At 37.0% G+C, this 18,604-nt stretch overlaps 1 protein-coding gene across 1 annotated transcript; it reads left to right on the forward strand.

Annotated features, from left to right (window-relative positions):
- The first annotated feature begins 1,675 nt into the window (after positions 1–1,675).
- Positions 1,676–2,623, forward strand: LOC100446383 (olfactory receptor 2T29). Its single transcript, XM_024232030.2, is given in 1 exon segment — positions 1,676–2,623. A coding segment is annotated over 1 exon segment (948 nt).
- The last annotated feature ends 15,981 nt before the right edge of the window (positions 2,624–18,604 follow it).

Here is an 18,604-nt window from a genome sequence, read left to right on the forward strand (position 1 = left end):
CAGAAAGGCCAGATATATTTTGTCTATTGCCCTTATTTATTTTGTAACTATTTAAAAATTCAACTTCAAATCACATTTACATAATTGTTGTTCCCTGAATAGACTGACTGTGACCTCTTTAAGTGCACTGAAGTTCAATTTTTCTTATATACAGAAGATGAATCAAACACAGAGGCTGTGAGTATCATGGTAGAGAAGGAAACAGTGAGTTGAAGTCAGAGGCGATTCATCGTCAGCATATAACACAGACAGGCTGTGAGTGTCACGGTAGAGAAAGAAACAGTGAGTTGAAGTCAGAGATGCCTCAGTGGTGGTTGATTTTCCTCCCTGCTTCTCAGTTTGTGTGAAAGATTGATTGTGGCAGGTAATAAAGCACATGAGGTTTGCAAAAACAACTAAAGCCTTGTCTGATAAATAGCAGTGACCCTCCAAATTCTAGCTCCTCCTCGCTGAGATTTAGTGAGCTTTAAAATGAGAGGAGCTTTAAGGAGATAAGGTTGGAGCACCACATACCAGACAGGAAGGACATGGGATTCTCCAAATAGCTCTGCATAACCAGGGTTAAAATAAGAAATGTAGAATATAGTTATATATTCACCTGTTTATGTTTATATAAATATATATATTTATATAAAACCAGAGTATTTACACATAAACACACAAATATAAAATTCAAAATTTTTTTTAAAGTGGGTCATATGCTTTATTTATTTTGCAGACCTGCCATTTTTATTTTGAAAGTCAACTTAAATGTATGAATAGGTACTGAATCTGGAGAATGGAAGTAATGTATCTTATATAATAATAATAGTAGCAACAATCTCTTCTTAAAGAGTTAACATCTACACTAAGAGTATATGTGTTTATTCATTGGAAACTGTATTGTTCTAAGCACTTTCATTACATTTCCTCATTTTACCCTCACCACACCTGAGCTCAAAGATGATTTTTATCCTTTTTGATGTAGACTGGAGAAAGGAATGGCAGATAGAGAAACAGGTGGACCTATAGCTGGAGTCTGTGTGTGTGCTCCTTACTTCACGTCTCTCGATGTCTAAAGGGTCAGTGGTGTGTGAGGACCCTTCCCTGCTCATGAGAATGTGAGGCTCGCTCCATGCAATCACAGAGCCTCACAGCATGGCCTGATCCTATGGGAGGAGGAGGTTCAAACATCTGGTATAATTTTTTTCCAAGTTACACTTTAGTTATTTGCTAAGTCTTTCTTATATCACATATACCTCTGAGTATTTTGAAGATGCCTATTGTTTCTTAAACCAGCGATGTTAATTCAATTCAGCTGTCTATGACAAAAACACTACAATAAGGAGTTTATCTTTCTTTCATTGAGTCACTATTTGTGTTAGCAGAGGAGGGTGGTTCTGCAAATTTTCAGTACTTGTCGATAAATGACATTATCATCAGGAAAGTTTATGAATTTGAACCGTGACAACCTTACTATCAGTTACCAATTCTTTTGGCCTATAGTTGTGAATTCTTACTTTGTTTCGTAAATTTGTTATATGTCATTTATATACTCAAATCCCCAGACCCACGGGACTTACTGAGGTTAGCACAATCAGCACACACAAACGTGAGTACTCACTAAACACTCATTTCAAAGGGACGCGTTACACTAACTCCAAAACTCTCCTTGGTGTGGCCTAGGTGAAACCTCATGGCCAACATCACCAGGATGGCCAACCACACTGGACGGTCAGATTTCATCCTGATGGGACTCTTCACACAACCCAAACATCCAGCACTACTTTGTGTGGTCATCTTTGTGGTTTTCCTGATGGCATTGTCTGGAAATGCTGTCCTGATCCTTCTGATACACTCTGACAGCCACCTCCACACCCCCATGTACTTTTTCATCAGTCAATTGTCTCTCATGGACATGGTGTACATTTCTGTTACTGTGCCCAAGATGATCCTGGACCAGGTCATGGGTGTGAATAAGATCTCAGCCCCTGAGTGTGGGATGCAGATGTTCCTCTATGTGACACTAGTAGGTTCAGAATTTTTCCTTCTAGCTGCCATGGCCTATGACCGCTACGTGGCCATCTGCCATCCTCTCCGTTACCCTGTCCTCATGAGCCGTAGGGTGTGTCTCTTCCTGGCATCAGGCTGCTGGTTCCTGGGCTCAGTGGATGGCTTCATGCTCACTCCCATCACCATGAGCTCCCCCTTCTGCAGATCCCTGGAGATTCATCATTTCTTCTGTGAAGTCCCTGCTGTAACGATCCTGTCCTGCTCGGACACCTCACTCTAAGAGACACTCATGTACCTATGCTGTGTCCTCATGCTCCTCATCCCTGTGATGATCATTACAAGCTCCTATTTACTCATCCTCCTCACCATCCACAGGATGAACTCAGCAGAGGGCCGGAAAAAGGCCTTTGCCACCTGCTCCTCCCACCTGACGGTGGTCATCCTCTTCTATGGGGCTGCCGTCTACACCTACATGCTCCCCAGCTCCTACCACACCCCTGAGAAGGACATGATGGTATCTGTCTTCTATACCATCCTCACTCCGGTGCTGAACCCTTTAATCTATAGTCTTAGGAATAAGGATGTCATGGGGGCTCTGAAGAAAATGTTAACTGTGAGATTCGTCCTTTAGGAAATTATAAAGTAGGAAATTTGGGTATAAAGATTTATTTTCCTTTTCTCTACCCATCAGATACTTAGGATTTTATCCGTTATTCCTTAGACTCTCATATAATGATGTCTCATCTCATATTCATCTCATTTTGAGGAATTCTTTCACTGTGTGGAAACTCTATTTTACAGTCTTTGTCCATCCAAAATTCTTATACAATTGGGTTGTACTAATGTAACATTTTTGGAAGTTGATAACTGCTCTCTAATTTTGTGGAAAAATATTCTTAACCTTAGGAAATAATGTTTAGAGACAAAAAGGTCATGAGGTTTTCAAATGATGAGAGGGAAAGAGGGAGGGAGAGACAGAGAGGGGCAATGAAATAAACTGAGTAAAATGTTGGTGTCACAGGTGAGTATGGGTAAAGGGTATGTAGGTATTAATTATACTATTTTTTAATGATAATTTTTTGTGAAGTTGAAATCATTTACAAATAATTAAATACCAGACTTTTCTCCCTTTTTGAAAATATTCTCCTTTCTGCTTGGTGGCAGTGTGACATCTTAGAAATCATGCTCATTTCATTATGTCTAATCATTACTGAGAAAATCCAGTCATCGCCCCTTCTTTATTGAGGGATACCTTTTTCTGCATGGGCCAATTCTGATGGCATCTGCCAGATTTACCTCTCTGAAATAGTGCCATGTGGTGTATTGAGGATGTAGGACCACATAAGGGACTGCAGAAAAAATATTACACCTGAGTGGAAGGAGTTTTAAGGAAGGTTACCTGCCCAGGGTGATTCCTGAGCTGAGATTTCAAACATGTAACTTAAACAAGCAGGGGGATGACATCATTCAATCCTTCATTTATTCAACAAACATTTTGTGCTATATTGTAATATTAAAAATAGCTAAATAAGATTAAATTCTGAATAGCACATGGCTACTTTTTCCAAGGAATTTGAAAAATACATGTAGTTGTTTATACAAACAAATGTAACAAAATAAATTGTTTTGATACTCATGTATGAAGGATACAGCTCATAAGGACACACTAATTCTATCTGTGACATCTGGGTAACTTGCTCAGAGTAACTTGCTCAGGGTAACTTGCTCAGAGAGACGCTGCAAGGGAAAAGGCACAGCATGAGCAAAGGCAGGGCTGACCAAGCAAGAGAGATCAATGCCCAGTAGACCCTTGTTTCTTATTTCATCTTAGGCTTATTTCTTGTCATTGCCTGGCCCAGGATTTTACAAACAATAGTAAAATGATCAGATTTGTATTTTAGAAATGTTATTTGTGTGGTAAGCAGTTGGAGATGTGTAAGACCAAAAGCATAGAGACCAGGTAAATGAGAACGGTGATCTAAATGATGTTGATCTAAGTGGAGTCGACCATGCCTTTACCCCAGAATAGGCTGATAGGAGGACATTTGACGTGGGGCCTGCTGAACCTGTTACATAAAAGCACAAATGTGGTAGCTGCACGCCTATAATTTCCTAATTGACTATGTCCAACTTGTGAATAATCAGGTGGTTTCAAAAGTCCAGAGTTCTCTTTTCTCTCACCACACCCAATTATTTTATGATTCTAACATAAAGATTCTGTAGTGTTTTGGAAAAAAACATGAGAGAACTAGTTTTCAGTATTTTTTCTGAACTCAGTATAAAACGCATACTCTAACTTTGTATGAATTAAAGAGCATGTGTCAACTCTCAATTTGCTGGATTATAATTAGACATATTTGATGGTTATCTTTAAAACTTCTTTGTAACAGGAAATAAAATATAGCAAAATTTCATGAAAAATGATTTTTGTAGAGTTTTATTGTGCTCTAAGTTGTTAGCCACGTAAAATAACCTGTTATAATATTTTTGGTAAGTCTCGTGGTAACTACAAAGCAAAAACCTGTAGTAGATATACAAAATTTTTTAAAAAGAATCAACACATACCACTAGAAAAAAACATCACTTAACCATAAACGAAGATAGTAAGAATGAAAGAAAAGAATGAACTCTCTATAAAACAACTAGAATACAATTAACAAAATTGTAGTATTAAGTCCCTATGTATCGAAAATTATCTTGAATGTGAATGTGTTAAATTATCCAATCAAGAGACATCCGGTGGCAGAATGAATAAAAAATGCCACCGACAACAGGTTACTTTAACCTGCAAGGACATATGCAGACGAAGTGAAGTGGTTGAAAAGGATATCCCATGCAAGTCGTAACCAGGAAAGAGCAGGAGTAGCTATGCTTATATAGGAGAAAATAGACTTAAGTCCAGAACTGCAGAAAGAAACAAGATCATATATAATGATTAAAAAAAATTCAACCAAAAGTATATAGTAATTGTGACTATATATGCACTAAACATTAGAGCACCTAAATATATAAAGTAACTATTAATAGATCTAAGGGGAGAGATAGCAACAAAATAATACTAAGAAACTTCAACACCCCACTTTCAGCAATGGAAAGATTATCCAGACAGGAAGTCAAAAATGAAATAACAGCTTGAAATTGCACTCTAGGGCAATGGACCTAAAAAGCATATGCAAAACATTTTATTCAGTAGCTGGAGAATACACATTATACTTGATTGCACATGAAACATTTTCTAGGTTAGATCACATGTTTGACGGTAGAAAAGACTTAAGATCAAAATATCAAGCATCTTTTCTGATCACAGCAGTTTAAACTGTAAATGAATAAAAGAATTCCGATAGTTTACAAATAAATGGTGATTAAACAGTATGCTCCTAAACAATAGGTGGGTCAATGAAAAAATTAAAAGGGAAAATAAAAAGTTGCTTGAGACAAGTGAAAATGGAAAACTCAACATAGCAAAACCTACAGGACACAGCAAAAGCAGTTCAAAGAGGAAGTTTATAGCAATGAAGGGCTACATCAATAAAGACCTCAAATAAGAAAAGGTGTAATATTGTACCTCAATTAACTAGAAAAAAAGAACAAACCCAAAATTAGTAGATAATAATGATCAGAGAAGAAACAAAATAAATGATAAAAACAATGCGAAACATCAGATAAGAGTTGTGTTGTGAAAAAACAAAACTAACAGAAGTTTCAAGTAAATTAGAAATTTTAAAAGGAAACGTTACAACTGATGCTACAGAAATACAAAAGATTATGAAAGTATAATTCCATGCCAAAAATGAGATAAACTGGAAGATATAAATTCATATGTAAAACCTATCAAGATTGAATTATAAATAGTAAATCTAAGCAAACCAATAATAATGAATAATGCAATGAAGTAGTAATAAAAGTCTCCCGCCAAAAAGATAAAAAGCAGCCCAGGACAATATGGACTCATTGCAAAATTCTATCAAAAATTTAAAGAACTAATACCAATTCTTCTCAAACACTTCCAAAGGACCGAAGTGGGAATACTTCCAAATTCATTTTACAAGGCTAGAATTACCCTAATACCAAAGCCAGAGAAGGACACAGGAACAAAAAAAGGAACTGCAGGTCAATATCCTTTGGGAACATGAATCTACAATTCCTCAAAAAATGCTAGCAAACTGAATTTAAAAGCACATTTCAAAAAGCATTCACCATGATGAAATGGGATTCATCCCAGGGATGCAAGGATGCTTCAACAGAGGCAAATTAATAAACATCACATAGCACATTAACAGAATGATAAAATTGTATGATTATTTAAGTAGATGAAGAAAAGCATTTGACAAAATTCCAAAACTCTCAACAAATTAGGTATACAAGAAATGTATCTCAACATAATAAAGGCCATATATGATAAACCTACAGTTGACATAATACTTAACGATGAAAGGTTGAAAGCTTTTTCTCTAAGATCCAGCAAAAGACCAGGATGGTCACTCTTGCCACTTTTATGTAACATAGTACTGGAAGTCCCAGCTAAAACAATTAGGGAAGAAAAATAAATACAAATGTAAATAGGAAAGGAAGAAGTGACATGGTTTCTGTTTGCTAATAAAGTAATATTACATATAAAAAACCTAAAGACTTCAACAAAAACTATTCCCTAATTCAGGAAAGTTTCAGGATATAAAATCAATGTATACAAATTAGAGTTTCTATACTCTAACAGCAAATTGTATTTTTAAAAAGTCAAGAAAGACTCAGAGGAGTTACAGCAACAAGATAGATGAATAGAAGATCCTCTGGCATCATTCATCCATACCCACAAAAGTACAACTGGAAACTATTCAAAAACAAAAATAACATCCTGAATTCCCATGAATTCAGGAGAGAAAAAAGAGAGACAGAAGCTGTGTCTGGTCTTAGAGCAATTACGTAAAAGAAAGAAACAAAAGCCTCCAAATTAGAAAGGAGGAAGTCAAATTTTCCCTGTTTACAGATGACATGGTCATATATAAAAAAAATCCTAAAGACACCAGCAAAAACTGTTAGAATTGATAAATGAATTCAGTAAATTTGCAAGATACAAAATCAACATACAAAATAAGTAGTATTTATATATGCCTATATATTTATATATGCCAGTGTACAATCTGAAAGAGAAGGCAATCCCATTTACAAAAGCTGAAGTAAATACAAAATAACTAGGAATAAATTTAGCCAAAGAAGTGAAAGATCTCTACAAGAAAAACTATAGAACTCTAATGAAAGAAATTGAAGAGATAGCAAACAAATGGAAAGATTCCGCATGTTCATAGATTAGAAGAACTGATATCTTTAAAATGTCCATCTACCAAAAGAGAGCTAGAGAATTAAAGCAATCACTATCCAAATACAAAAGACATTCTTCCCAGAAATAGAATAAAACAATCCTAAAGTTCATATGGAAGCAAAAAAGACTCCAAATATCCAAAGCTATTCTGAGAAAAATGAATGGATCTGTAGGCATCATACCACCTGATATACTACAAAGCTATTAAACATTGAAACAGGATGGTACTGGCATAAAAAAAAAAAAAAAGTTCAGAGCTTGAAAACAAAGCAATTGAATTAACCCAATCAGTGGGGATTGGTGGCTCACGGCTGTAATCCCAGCACTTTGGGAGGACATGGCAGGCAGATCACTTGAGGTCAGGAGTTCCACACCAGCCTGGCCAACATGGTGAAACCCTGTCTCTACTAAAAATACAAAAATTAACAGGGCGTGGAGGTGCACATCTGTAGTCCCAGCTACTTGGGAGGCTGAGGCAGGAGAATTGCTTGAACCAGGGAGGTGGAGGTTGCAATGAGATCGTTCCACTGCACTCCAGCCTGGACGACAGTGAGACTCAGTCTTAAAAAAAAAAAAAAACCCCTTTAACTGTTTCCTTGTACTTCGGGTTTTTGTAGATTAATGACTTCCCTTCATTCCTAAGTACCATCTGAGTAATTAATAATATGGTTATAAAGAATATCAAATGTCAGACTTAATTCTTTTCAAGCTTCCCTCAGCAGCTTAAAGTTAAAATTTTTCATTTCTTCTATAATCTTGCGGGTTTGAAATGGGTATTTTCCCACTTGAACATAGGCAAAATCTAATTTCTCATCTCTACCATATGGAATCTTGTTTGGTAATTATTTCTGAATTTATCCTGATGCCATGCATCATTGGATTGTTATAAATATATCTAAAGAAGTACACAAAGTTTTGCATTTTTCTCAGCATGTCATTGATTTCTAGAAGTTGTGATTGTGTTTTATTTATTTCTCTGGAGATTTTTCCATCCATGTCTTGTGACATTTTAAAAATTTTCTTTAAGTTGGTATTCACCTTTCTCTGGTGCTTCTTTCAATAGTTTAATAATTGACCTTATGAATCCTTTCTCTGGCAATTCAGGGATTTCTCCTTGGTTTGGATCCATTGCTGGTGAGCTAGTGTGATCTTTTGGGGGTGTCAGAAAACCTTGTTTTGTCATATTGTCAGAATGGTTTTTCTGGGTCTTTCTCATTTGGGTAGACTATGTGAGAGGGAAGTTCTGGGGCTAAAGGGCTGCTGTTGAGATTCTTTTGTCCCATGGGGTGCTCTGTTGATGTGGTGCTCTTCCCCTTCTTCTACGGATGGGGCTTCCTGGGAACCAAAGTGCAGGGATTGTTATTTCTCTTCCGCATCCAACTATGCAGCAAAGCCACTGTGCTCTGGGCTGGTACTGGAGAGTGTCTGCAAAGAGCCTTGTGGTGTTATCTGTCTTCCAGTCTCTCAGCCATGGATACCAGCACATGCAGCGGTGGAGGGAGCATGGGAGTGAAGGTGGACTCTGAGGGTCCCTGGCTGTATTTTTCATAAGTGTGCTGGTTGGTCCCCAGCCAGCAGTTGATTCTTTCAAGCTTGCTTTAGGGTTACCTGGATAAGTATCCAGATTTCTCAGGCAATGGGCCAGGCCTCAGAGCTCCCATGAGATTATGTCCTTTGTCTTTGGCTCCCAGGGTGGGTAGAGAAAGGCCAGGAGGTGGGGGCAGAGTTAGGCATGTCTGAGCTCAGACTCCTTGGGCAGGGTTTGCTGTGTGGCTGCTGTGTGGAACTAGGGTGTCTGAACTGAGGGTCTCATTGGTCAGGGCTTGCTGTGGCTGCTGTGTGGATTTGGAGTGTGGTCCTCAGACTGATGGAGTTATGTTTCCAGGGGGATTATGACTGCCTTTGCTGTGTCATGCAGGTCACCAGGGAAGTGGGGGAAACCAGCAGTTACAGGCTTCACCCAGCTCCCACACAGCCCAAAAGGCTGGTCTTACTCCCACCTTGTGCCCCCAGTAGCACTGAGTTTATTTCCAGGCAGCTGGTGAACAGGGCTGAGAACTTGCCCCAGGCTACAAGCCCCTCATGAAGAAAGCAAGCAGGGCTTTTAGGTTTCATGCCTCTCTGTCTGCCTCAGCTTCTGAGCTTGTATCTGCCCTCCCAGTTTGTCCCCTCCCCCAGGTTCTGTCCAGGAAACGTCACATTAGTCAAGATTATTATGAAATTGATCTGAAAGTTTCCTTCTCCTTGTGGTCTTTCCCGAATTCCACCGGCAGCCTTCCCAAAGGACCTCTGCAAGACATAGTCAGAAATGGCTTCCCACAGGGCTCTTCTTGTTGCTTCCTCTACTCGTATATTTTGCTCGGCTCTCTAAATTCATCTCAGCTCCGCGTAAGATTAAATCCTTTTCCCACCATGTGGACGTTCAGGTTCCCCAGTGAGGATGTGTGTTTGAGGGTGGAGCCATCCCCCTTTTACACTTTCACACATTTTGGCACTCAGTTTTTGGCACGGAGCCTGCAGTGGCTGCTGCCTCCTTCAAAGGGTCTTTGGATTCTCTTGGCTTTCCTGGTATGTCCTATGGTAGTTCTTGGAGCAAAAGTTCACAATGTGAATCTCCACATGCTGCTCTGTCCATCCAAGTGGGAGCTGCAAGTTAGTCCTGCCTCCTATCTGCCGTCTTCCTCTTCTGGAGTCCACAAGAGGGATTATAAACAAACTATTTTGTTGGGACTAATCATCTGGCCCTGGCTTAGTGTGAATTGAAGCTCACTTCAGGCCACTTATGTCAAGCTGTGTTAATTTGAACCCTTCAGCAGTTTATGAGAGACTTATTTCCACAGGCCCCCAAATCTACAACTAGGGGATTTCATATATCTAATCTGAGCAGGGACAGGGACATCGGTTCTACATGGAGACAGTGCAGAGATGAGCTGCGCTGGAGGCCTCACCTGTAGGTAGGGTCTAGACTGGGAGACAGGCATTGGCCGAGAGAAAGTAAAGGACACAAAGTGATGTCCTTCTCCACTCACTTCAGCTTTTCTTCTTCAACATTATTTCAGATGCTTCCTTCCTGGCTTAGCTCTTCATTCAAGGTGAGATACGGGAATAGGATTGTGAGGGCAGGTGGCCCCAGGTGTGGAGACTAAGGGGAGGTGTATATGGCAAGAGAGAAGCCAGAATATGGGGATAAGAAAGGAACAAGGTGTCTGTGGTAGTCATCCATGATTGAGATGATGCGTGGACCCTGAGTCAGACTACCTGGTTCAAATGCAGGCTCTCTACTTTTTACCCATTTGGTCTTGGCCTGTGGCTCTCTACTTCTTATCCATTTCATTGTGGACTTGCGGCCTCTCATACCTCATCTTCCCTACAGTCCTTCATATGAAATCCCCCTAAAGTAGGAACAAAGCTTTGGCCAACTGCTCCTCCCATCTTTCAGTGGTCTTTACTTAGGAACTGTGTGTTTAATATATGTGACACAGGATTTCTCCCACACCCCTGAGCAGAAACAAGCTATGTCTGTATTTTGCACTGTATTCGCCCCCATGCTAAGCCCCTTCATCTACATCCTGAGAAACAAGGATGTGGTGGGGCTCTTCAGAAAGTTCTGGGAACGCATCAAGTCTCTAAACAGAACGCATAAATATCAATGTGGAAAACAATGGTAGAGGGCCAAGACGCAAAGACTTCAGGAGCATCTCATTTTCCAGCATGAGAAATGTTGCTCCATCTTATGAGAAAACCATTTGGTTCAATTTAATTTGAAATATTAATTTGCTCATAAAAAGCTTAAGGGCTGGGTGCGGCGGCTCATGCCTGTAATCCCAGAACTTTGAGAGGCCTAGGCTGGTGGATCATTTGAGGTCAGGAGTTTGAAACCAGCCTGGCCAACATGGTGAAGCCCTTTCTCTACTGAAAACACAAAACTTAGCCAGGCATGGTGGTAGGTACCTGTAATCCCAGCTACTTGGGAGGCTGATGTGGGAGAATCACTTGAGCCCGGGAGGTGAAGGTTGCAGTGACTAGAGATCACACCACTGCACTCCAGCCTGGGACACAGAGCAAACTCTGTCTCAAAAATAAATAAATAATAAAAAGCTTAAGAACTTTTTATTAAGTAGTTTCTAACCATTGTTTCAAAATGGCTGAACCCAACTGTGTTTCTCCTTGAAGCTAGATGATAAGCATAGACAAAGTTCCAGTCTTCTCTCTTTATACCTGCTTTAGCCATTTCTCAGTGTCCTTTGAAGCTCAACTCTGTCCAGGTATTGCTAATCTCCACTGCTGTATCACCTTCCTAGGAAAGACAGAAGTATGGTTTGTCAGGGGCAATACTAACACAACAGATTTTCTTTTCTCTTCATTGCTCTGGAAAGCCCAACATGTTGGCTCTATTCTCTTTTCCTGTCTTGGGTGGAAACTTTTCTAGTAATTCTCAGATAAGCAATAACTCAGCTCGTATATAATACAAGAAGACTTTCTCTTCTGTAATAAATACAGCCATCCTTTAGTAACAGTACGTAATCTGTGTGTGAGCAAGGAACAATAGGCTTCTCTCTTGACTTTGTAAGCTCATCCCATTCTCACTAGCTCTAGATGCTTACTCTTCCTTGAGTCAGTGCAGGTGGAACTCAGGGGATAGAGTGGAAGTAAGGGGCTAGAAAAGCCTTACCTACCTGCCACCAATACAGAGAAGCTTCCCTCCGATTTTTGATGGTTTGATTATAATATGTCTTAGGGGTAGTTTTGTTTGGATTGAATCTGATTGGTTACTTTTTACCTCACTATACCTGGTTATTTACATCTTTTTCCAGGTTTGAAAAGTTTTCTATTATTTCTTTATATAAGTTTTCTACTCCTTTATCATTTCACCTCCCTTATCTCCAATGACTCAAAAATTTGCTGTTTTTTTGCTGTCCCATAAATCTCATAAGTTTCCTTTATTTTTCATTCTTTCCTCTTCTCTATTTTCATATAACCTGTATGAGTTCACAGATTCATTGGCTTGATCCATTCTGCTGTTGATGGTCTCAACTGCAGTTTACATTTTGTTATTATATTTTGCAGCTTTAGAATTTGTTTGATTTTTAAGTTATTTCAATATTTGCTAAGTTTATCATTCTGGTCATATTGTTTTCGTCATTTGTTTGAATAGTTTCTGTGTATTTTCTTGAAGTTTGCTGAGCTTCCCTAAAACTGTTATTTCAAATTCTTTGTGAGGTAGTTTATGCGTCTCCATTTGTTTGCTTGGTGATGTATGCTTTCTTGATTTTTCTTGCTTCTGCAGTCATGCATCTAATATAATAGGTATTTATTCCAGTCTTTGCAGACTTATTTTGTCCTGAAACATTCTTCAGTGGTAAGCCTGTCTAGAGATTCTGAGCAGGTTGTCTGGTGTGGTCCCTAAGCTCTAGTTTGCTGTGGTGAGGGCAGCACTAGGTGGTGCCCTAAGCCTGGGACTGCCACGACTGGTGCTGTGCAGTGCTGTAATCCCATGGCCAGTGGAATTGGTGTGGGTCCCAGATGATATCCTGTGGCCACTGGGGCTGGTGCAGCACTGATGCATATCTGAAGCCCATGTTCACTGAGGCCTGCCTGCCAGTGGATACCTTCCAGAGCTTAAGGCCACTGGGTGGGTGGCAGTGATGATGACTGCAAATTAATTCTGCTTTGCATGGGCTGCAGGTTTCTGCCTAGTGTTGGTGTAGATCTGGAGGCTTGGTCTTTGTGGACTGGCCTGGAGTCAGTGGTTGTGGGTGCTGCCTGGTTTTCAGTTCTTCTGTGGTGGGCCTAGGGTTGGGCACCAAGACCAAGTCCCACATTTACTTCCCTTTTTATTCCCCAGGTGTTTGGTGTATCTCCCTGCACTGTGCTGTCTGAGGTTGGGGATAAGAAATGCAGGTAATGAAAAACTCTCCTTCCTGCCCTCTTCAATTCTTCTAATCTTATTATAACAAGACAAAAATTGTATAACCAGGTTCTATGATCTCTCACATGCCTTTACTAGCTTTTGTGAAGGTATGTTTGTGTAAGAATAGTTATTAAAATTGATGTTTCTATGGGGATACAATTGTTAAAGAGTTCTGTTCTGCCAGCTTTCCCACTCTCCTCTCTTTTTACTTTTTTGATTGAGACCTTTGAAGCACAAAACTTTTGAAGTTAGATGAGGTCCAGTTATTTATTTTCTTGTTGCTTGTGCTTCTGGTATCATGCTAAAAATATGCTAAACTTAAGGTCTTGAATATTTAACCTTATCTTTTCTCATATTTTTATAATTTTACTTCTTATGTTTAGGTCCCTGATCAATTTGAGTTTAAGTATGATTTGTAATCCCATTTCATTCTCTTGTTTGTGGATATCTAGTTGTCTGAGCACAATTCGTTAAAGTGAGTATTCTTTTCCCATTGAATAGACGTGGCACCCTTGTCAGATGATTATTGACCATAGACACATGGGTGTATTTCTCATTAGATTCTCAATTGTATTCTATTTATTTATGCGTATATCCTTGTTCTGTTATCAGGCTTTTAAAATTGGTGTATCTTTTCGGCAAATTTTGTACTCAGGAAGTGTAAATCCTCCAACTTTTTAAGGTTGTTTTGGCTTTTTGCAGTCTCTCATAATTTCGTATGATTTTTAGTGTTTTCTACTCTTGCAAAAAAAAAAGGCATGGAATTTTCATAGGCATTGTATTGAACCTGTGGATACATTTTTGTCGTATTGTCATCGTAACCACAAGTCTCCCAATCCGTTAACATGCGATGTTTCATCAATTTATGTCTTATTTGCTATTAGCAGTGCTTTGTAATTTTCAGTGTGTTAGTGTTTAACACTACTTTAAGTTTCTTCTTGAGTAAGTGTTGGTAGCTTGTGTGTTTCCAGGATTTGGTTTTCATCTCACTGAAGGTATATAGTTAGTATTCAATTATTTGTAATATTCTCTTATAATTGCTTGTGTTTCTGAAAGGCTAGTTGTTATGTACCCATGTTATATTCATATTTATGTTTTCATGATGTAAGACTTCTCTCTTTCTTTTCTTTGGTAAGTTTACCTAAAGTTTTGTAAATTTTGTTGATCTTTTGAAAGCTTGAAATGGTCAAATTGTTTTTTCTATTCTGCATTTTATTTTTCTATTCTAATACTTTTTTTTCTTCTGTCTGCTTTGTATTTAGTCTGCTCTTTTTCTAGTTCCTTAAGGTGTAAAAATATGTTACCGATTTTAGATGTTTCTTCTTTTTTTGAGTATAGGCAGTCTAGCTAAAATTTTCCTTTTAAGAATTGCTTTAGCTGCATCCTATATGTTTTGTTATGTTTTAAGTCATCTGAATATATTTTCTAATTTCATTTACAATTTCTTTTTTGACCCACTGGTGCGTCACAGTGTGGTGTTTAATTCCCACATATGTGTAACTTTTGTAGTTCTCCCTCTATTTCAGATTTCCAGTTTTATTTCATTGATTGGAAAAGATACTTTGAATTAAATCTTTTAAAATTTAGTCCCATTTGTTTTGTGGCAATTTATCCTGGAGAATGTGTTATTAGTACTTGAGAAGCATCTATATTCTGCTATTTCAGTATTCTCCACATACATATTAGGTCAAGGTGGTTTATAGTGCTGTTCTAGTCACTTACTACTATATTAACATTCTAAGTGCACTATGCATTATTGAAAATGGACATTTAAGTATTGAACTATAAGTATAACTGTTTATTTCTTCCTTTAATTCTGTCCATCTTTGCTTCATATATTTTGGGTCTCGGTTACATTCATTTATGCTTACAATTTTTATTTCTAAAGATCTATATTACATTCTCCAAGGAAGATACACAAGTGATCCCAAACAGTATACAATTGTTTTTGCTTATAAAAATTTTTGTCATAAACTCACTTTGTCTCACATTAACATAGCCACTCTAGCTATCTTTCGGTTACCATCTGCATGAAGTATCTTTTTATCTTCTTTCTTTTCACTTTTTACCTATATTTGTCTTTGCAAATAATGTGAGTCTCTTTTAGACAACATATAGTTAATGAGTTTTTCACCCATTCTCCGAACCTGTGCGTCATTGTTCTCTCTCCAAATGTTTCTGAACTTATTTATTAATTCCAGATAGTAAGAGATTGTATTACTAAAAAACTCTATATAACAAATTTGTCAAAATTTGCAACCTTATCCAGAATTATTTGTCTCTACCTAAACAGAAGGAAAAGCTGTTATATTTTTAAAGTTGTATTAATGATGCATAATTGTGCATACTTAAGGTATACAATGTGGTGTATACATTGATCATACATGTGTAATGATAAATAAGGGTATTTAGCCTATACATCACTTCAAACTTATTATTTCCATGTGATGAAAACATCCCAAATCTTCTTTTCCAGTTAATTTAGAAAGGTAAAATACAATATTGTTAACTATACTCATCCTGCTATGAAATAGAACACCAGAACCTATTCTTCCATCAAACTAATTTTCTGTCCTCCTAGCAATGTCTTCCAATCTCCTTCTTGTGCCTACTCTCCCCATCTTCTGGTAACCACTATTTTACTCTGTACCTCTATGAGATCAGTGCTTGGCTTATGTAACTTAACAGAATATTTTCCAGGTTCATCTGTGTTGCCATAAATAATAAAATTCTATATTGTATAAATGAATAGTTGTCCATTGTGTGTGTACCACATTTTTTTGGTAAATTTAAATTTTAATGATTATGAGAGCATAATTATATATAATTTTAAGGTACGTGTGACATTTTGATACAGGTATATACATCAGATGGTAAATTCTATGAAAGCAGAGTTCGTCTGTGTTTTAACCATTTCCTCTTAAGTTGGCAGACGGTGAATGCTCAAAAACTTCAATGAATATGCTTACATTTGGAAAGTACTGCTGGGATGATATTTAGTATTGATCATTTACTAAATTTAACAATTTACTAATAATATAATGCATCATTTTATAACCATGCCCAAAGATAGTTATGTAATATTATTTAACTAGAACAGTGAAAGCATTCATTTTTGTTAATGAACATTTATAAAGATAAGCTTGAAGACATATTTTGGATAATGTCAGTAAGGCAATCCTTCCCACTGATCTTTGTTTCATTTAACAAAGCCATGTGTCTTCTCAGTTAAACTCAATCATTCCTTCATTCAAGCATTTTCTGTCATAATTATACCACTCATTTGTGCACTGTTCTTTGTTTTTTTTTTTTTTTTTTTTTTGCTATTTAGCTTTGTATCTCTTTGGCCCTGTATCTAGACATGCAAATTTCGATATCTGAGTTCAAGTGTAGGCACTGGTGCTGCTCTGTTTGCCATGAGTTTTTGTAATTTGTGAAGCTCCTCTGAAGGTCGAGTTCCTCACGTGTAAATAGAAGGTCCTCATTTAGATGACTTAAATCTATAGTAATCCCTGGCTCCAAAACTTCATAATTGTTCACTCCCTTTTCAAAGAAGACTCTATGATTGATTGTTTACATTATTCCAATAAATAATGACATTAATAGATACACAAATACTTTCATAAGTATATACTTATTCTGACTTTAAAAGGACTTCTAGAGTCATTTTATGTACTTGGATAAAATGTTTTATTCACAGATAAAACAATTTAAAGTATAAAATTCTGATTCAATATGCTTTTTAATTTCCTTGAACACTTTCTTCTAAATCTATTTTCTTTATTCCTTTATATTTTATTATTTTCATATGCTTAATAAATTCAGGAATGACAAAGTTGAAATTACAACCAACTACATAGAAGTACAAAAAACCCTAAGAGACTATTATGAATACCTCTCTGCAGACCAACTAGAAAACCTAGAAGAAATAGATAAATTCCTCAAAACAAGGAATTTATCTATTTCTCCACCCAAGATTATTTAACCTCCTGAGATTAAGCCAGGAAGAAATTGAAATCCTGAACAGACCAATAATGGGTTCTGAAATTAAGTCAGTGATTTTAAAAAAAACCTACCAACCAAAACAAGCCCTGGACCAGATGGATTAACAACTCCTACCAGACATGTAAATAAGAGTTGGTACAAAATCTTCTGAAATTATTTTAAAAATTGAGGAGAAGGCACTACTCTCTAAGTCATTCTGTGAAGCCAGCATCATTCTGATACCAAAATCAGGCACAAATATGACAAAAAAAGTAAAGTTCGGGCCAACATTCCTGATGAATATAGACACAAAATCCTCAACGAAATACCAGCAAACCGAATCCAGCAGCACATCAAAAAGTGAATTCACCACAATCAAGTAGCTTTATTTCTGGGATGCAAGGTTGGTTCAACAAGTGCAAATCAGTAAATGTGATTCACCACATAAACATAATTAAATACAAAAACCATATGATCATCTCAATAGATGCAAAAATGATTTTTCATAAAATTCAGCATCCTTTCTTGTTAAAAACCTCAATATACTGGGCATCAAATGAACTTATCTCAAATAAGAGCTATCTATGACAAACCCACAACCATTATCATACTAAACAAGTAAAATCTGGAAGCATTCCTCTTAAGAATTGGAACAATTTGAACAATTTCAGTTTTTAATTTCTCATCAAAAATTGTGTTGACTTGATTAATTGAAGTATTTTATCTCCCTTTCTCCCAAATACCAGGCCACAGACAGGATGAAATATTTTAAATAAACATTAAATAAGTCCAGATTGGTCATTAAATTATTTTACTTTTTGTTGTATAAATTCAAGATGTACAACATGTTTTGATATAGATATCCGTAGTGAAATAATTACCACAAGCTAGCCATTTAACACATCCATCACTGTCTGCAGTTTACTTTTTTGTGATAAAAACACATATAATCTAGTTATATTTTATATTACAAGTTTGCTAAGAGAATAACTATAGTTCTTCTGTCATACATTAGATCTCTAAGTATCTTTATCTTACATAACTGTAATTTTGTCGTCTTTTACTGACATTATCCCAATTTCTCTACTTCCCTGACTCTGGTAACTGCCCTTCAACTCCCTATTTATCTTACTCAATTTCCTTTTATTTTACATATAAATGAGCTCATGCTGCATTTTTCTTTCTGTGACTGACTTATTTCACTTAGCATATTGTACTCCATACTTTAAAATTTATTAAGCTTAAAAAATTAAACAAGTAAGCTCTAGTCTCCTAAGAAGTTAATTTACCCAGAAATATAAATTTCTGAACAATCATGGAAAATGTATTACAGCTATATCTTTTTTCAAGTAGGTCTTATAAATATTTTCTATATTAATACTGACTATGCTTTTGTTTGG

This window comes from Pongo abelii, chromosome 1 (genome assembly GCF_028885655.2).
Source record: "Pongo abelii isolate AG06213 chromosome 1, NHGRI_mPonAbe1-v2.0_pri, whole genome shotgun sequence".
In the NCBI taxonomy this organism is placed as follows: Eukaryota; Metazoa; Chordata; class Mammalia; order Primates; family Hominidae; genus Pongo; species Pongo abelii.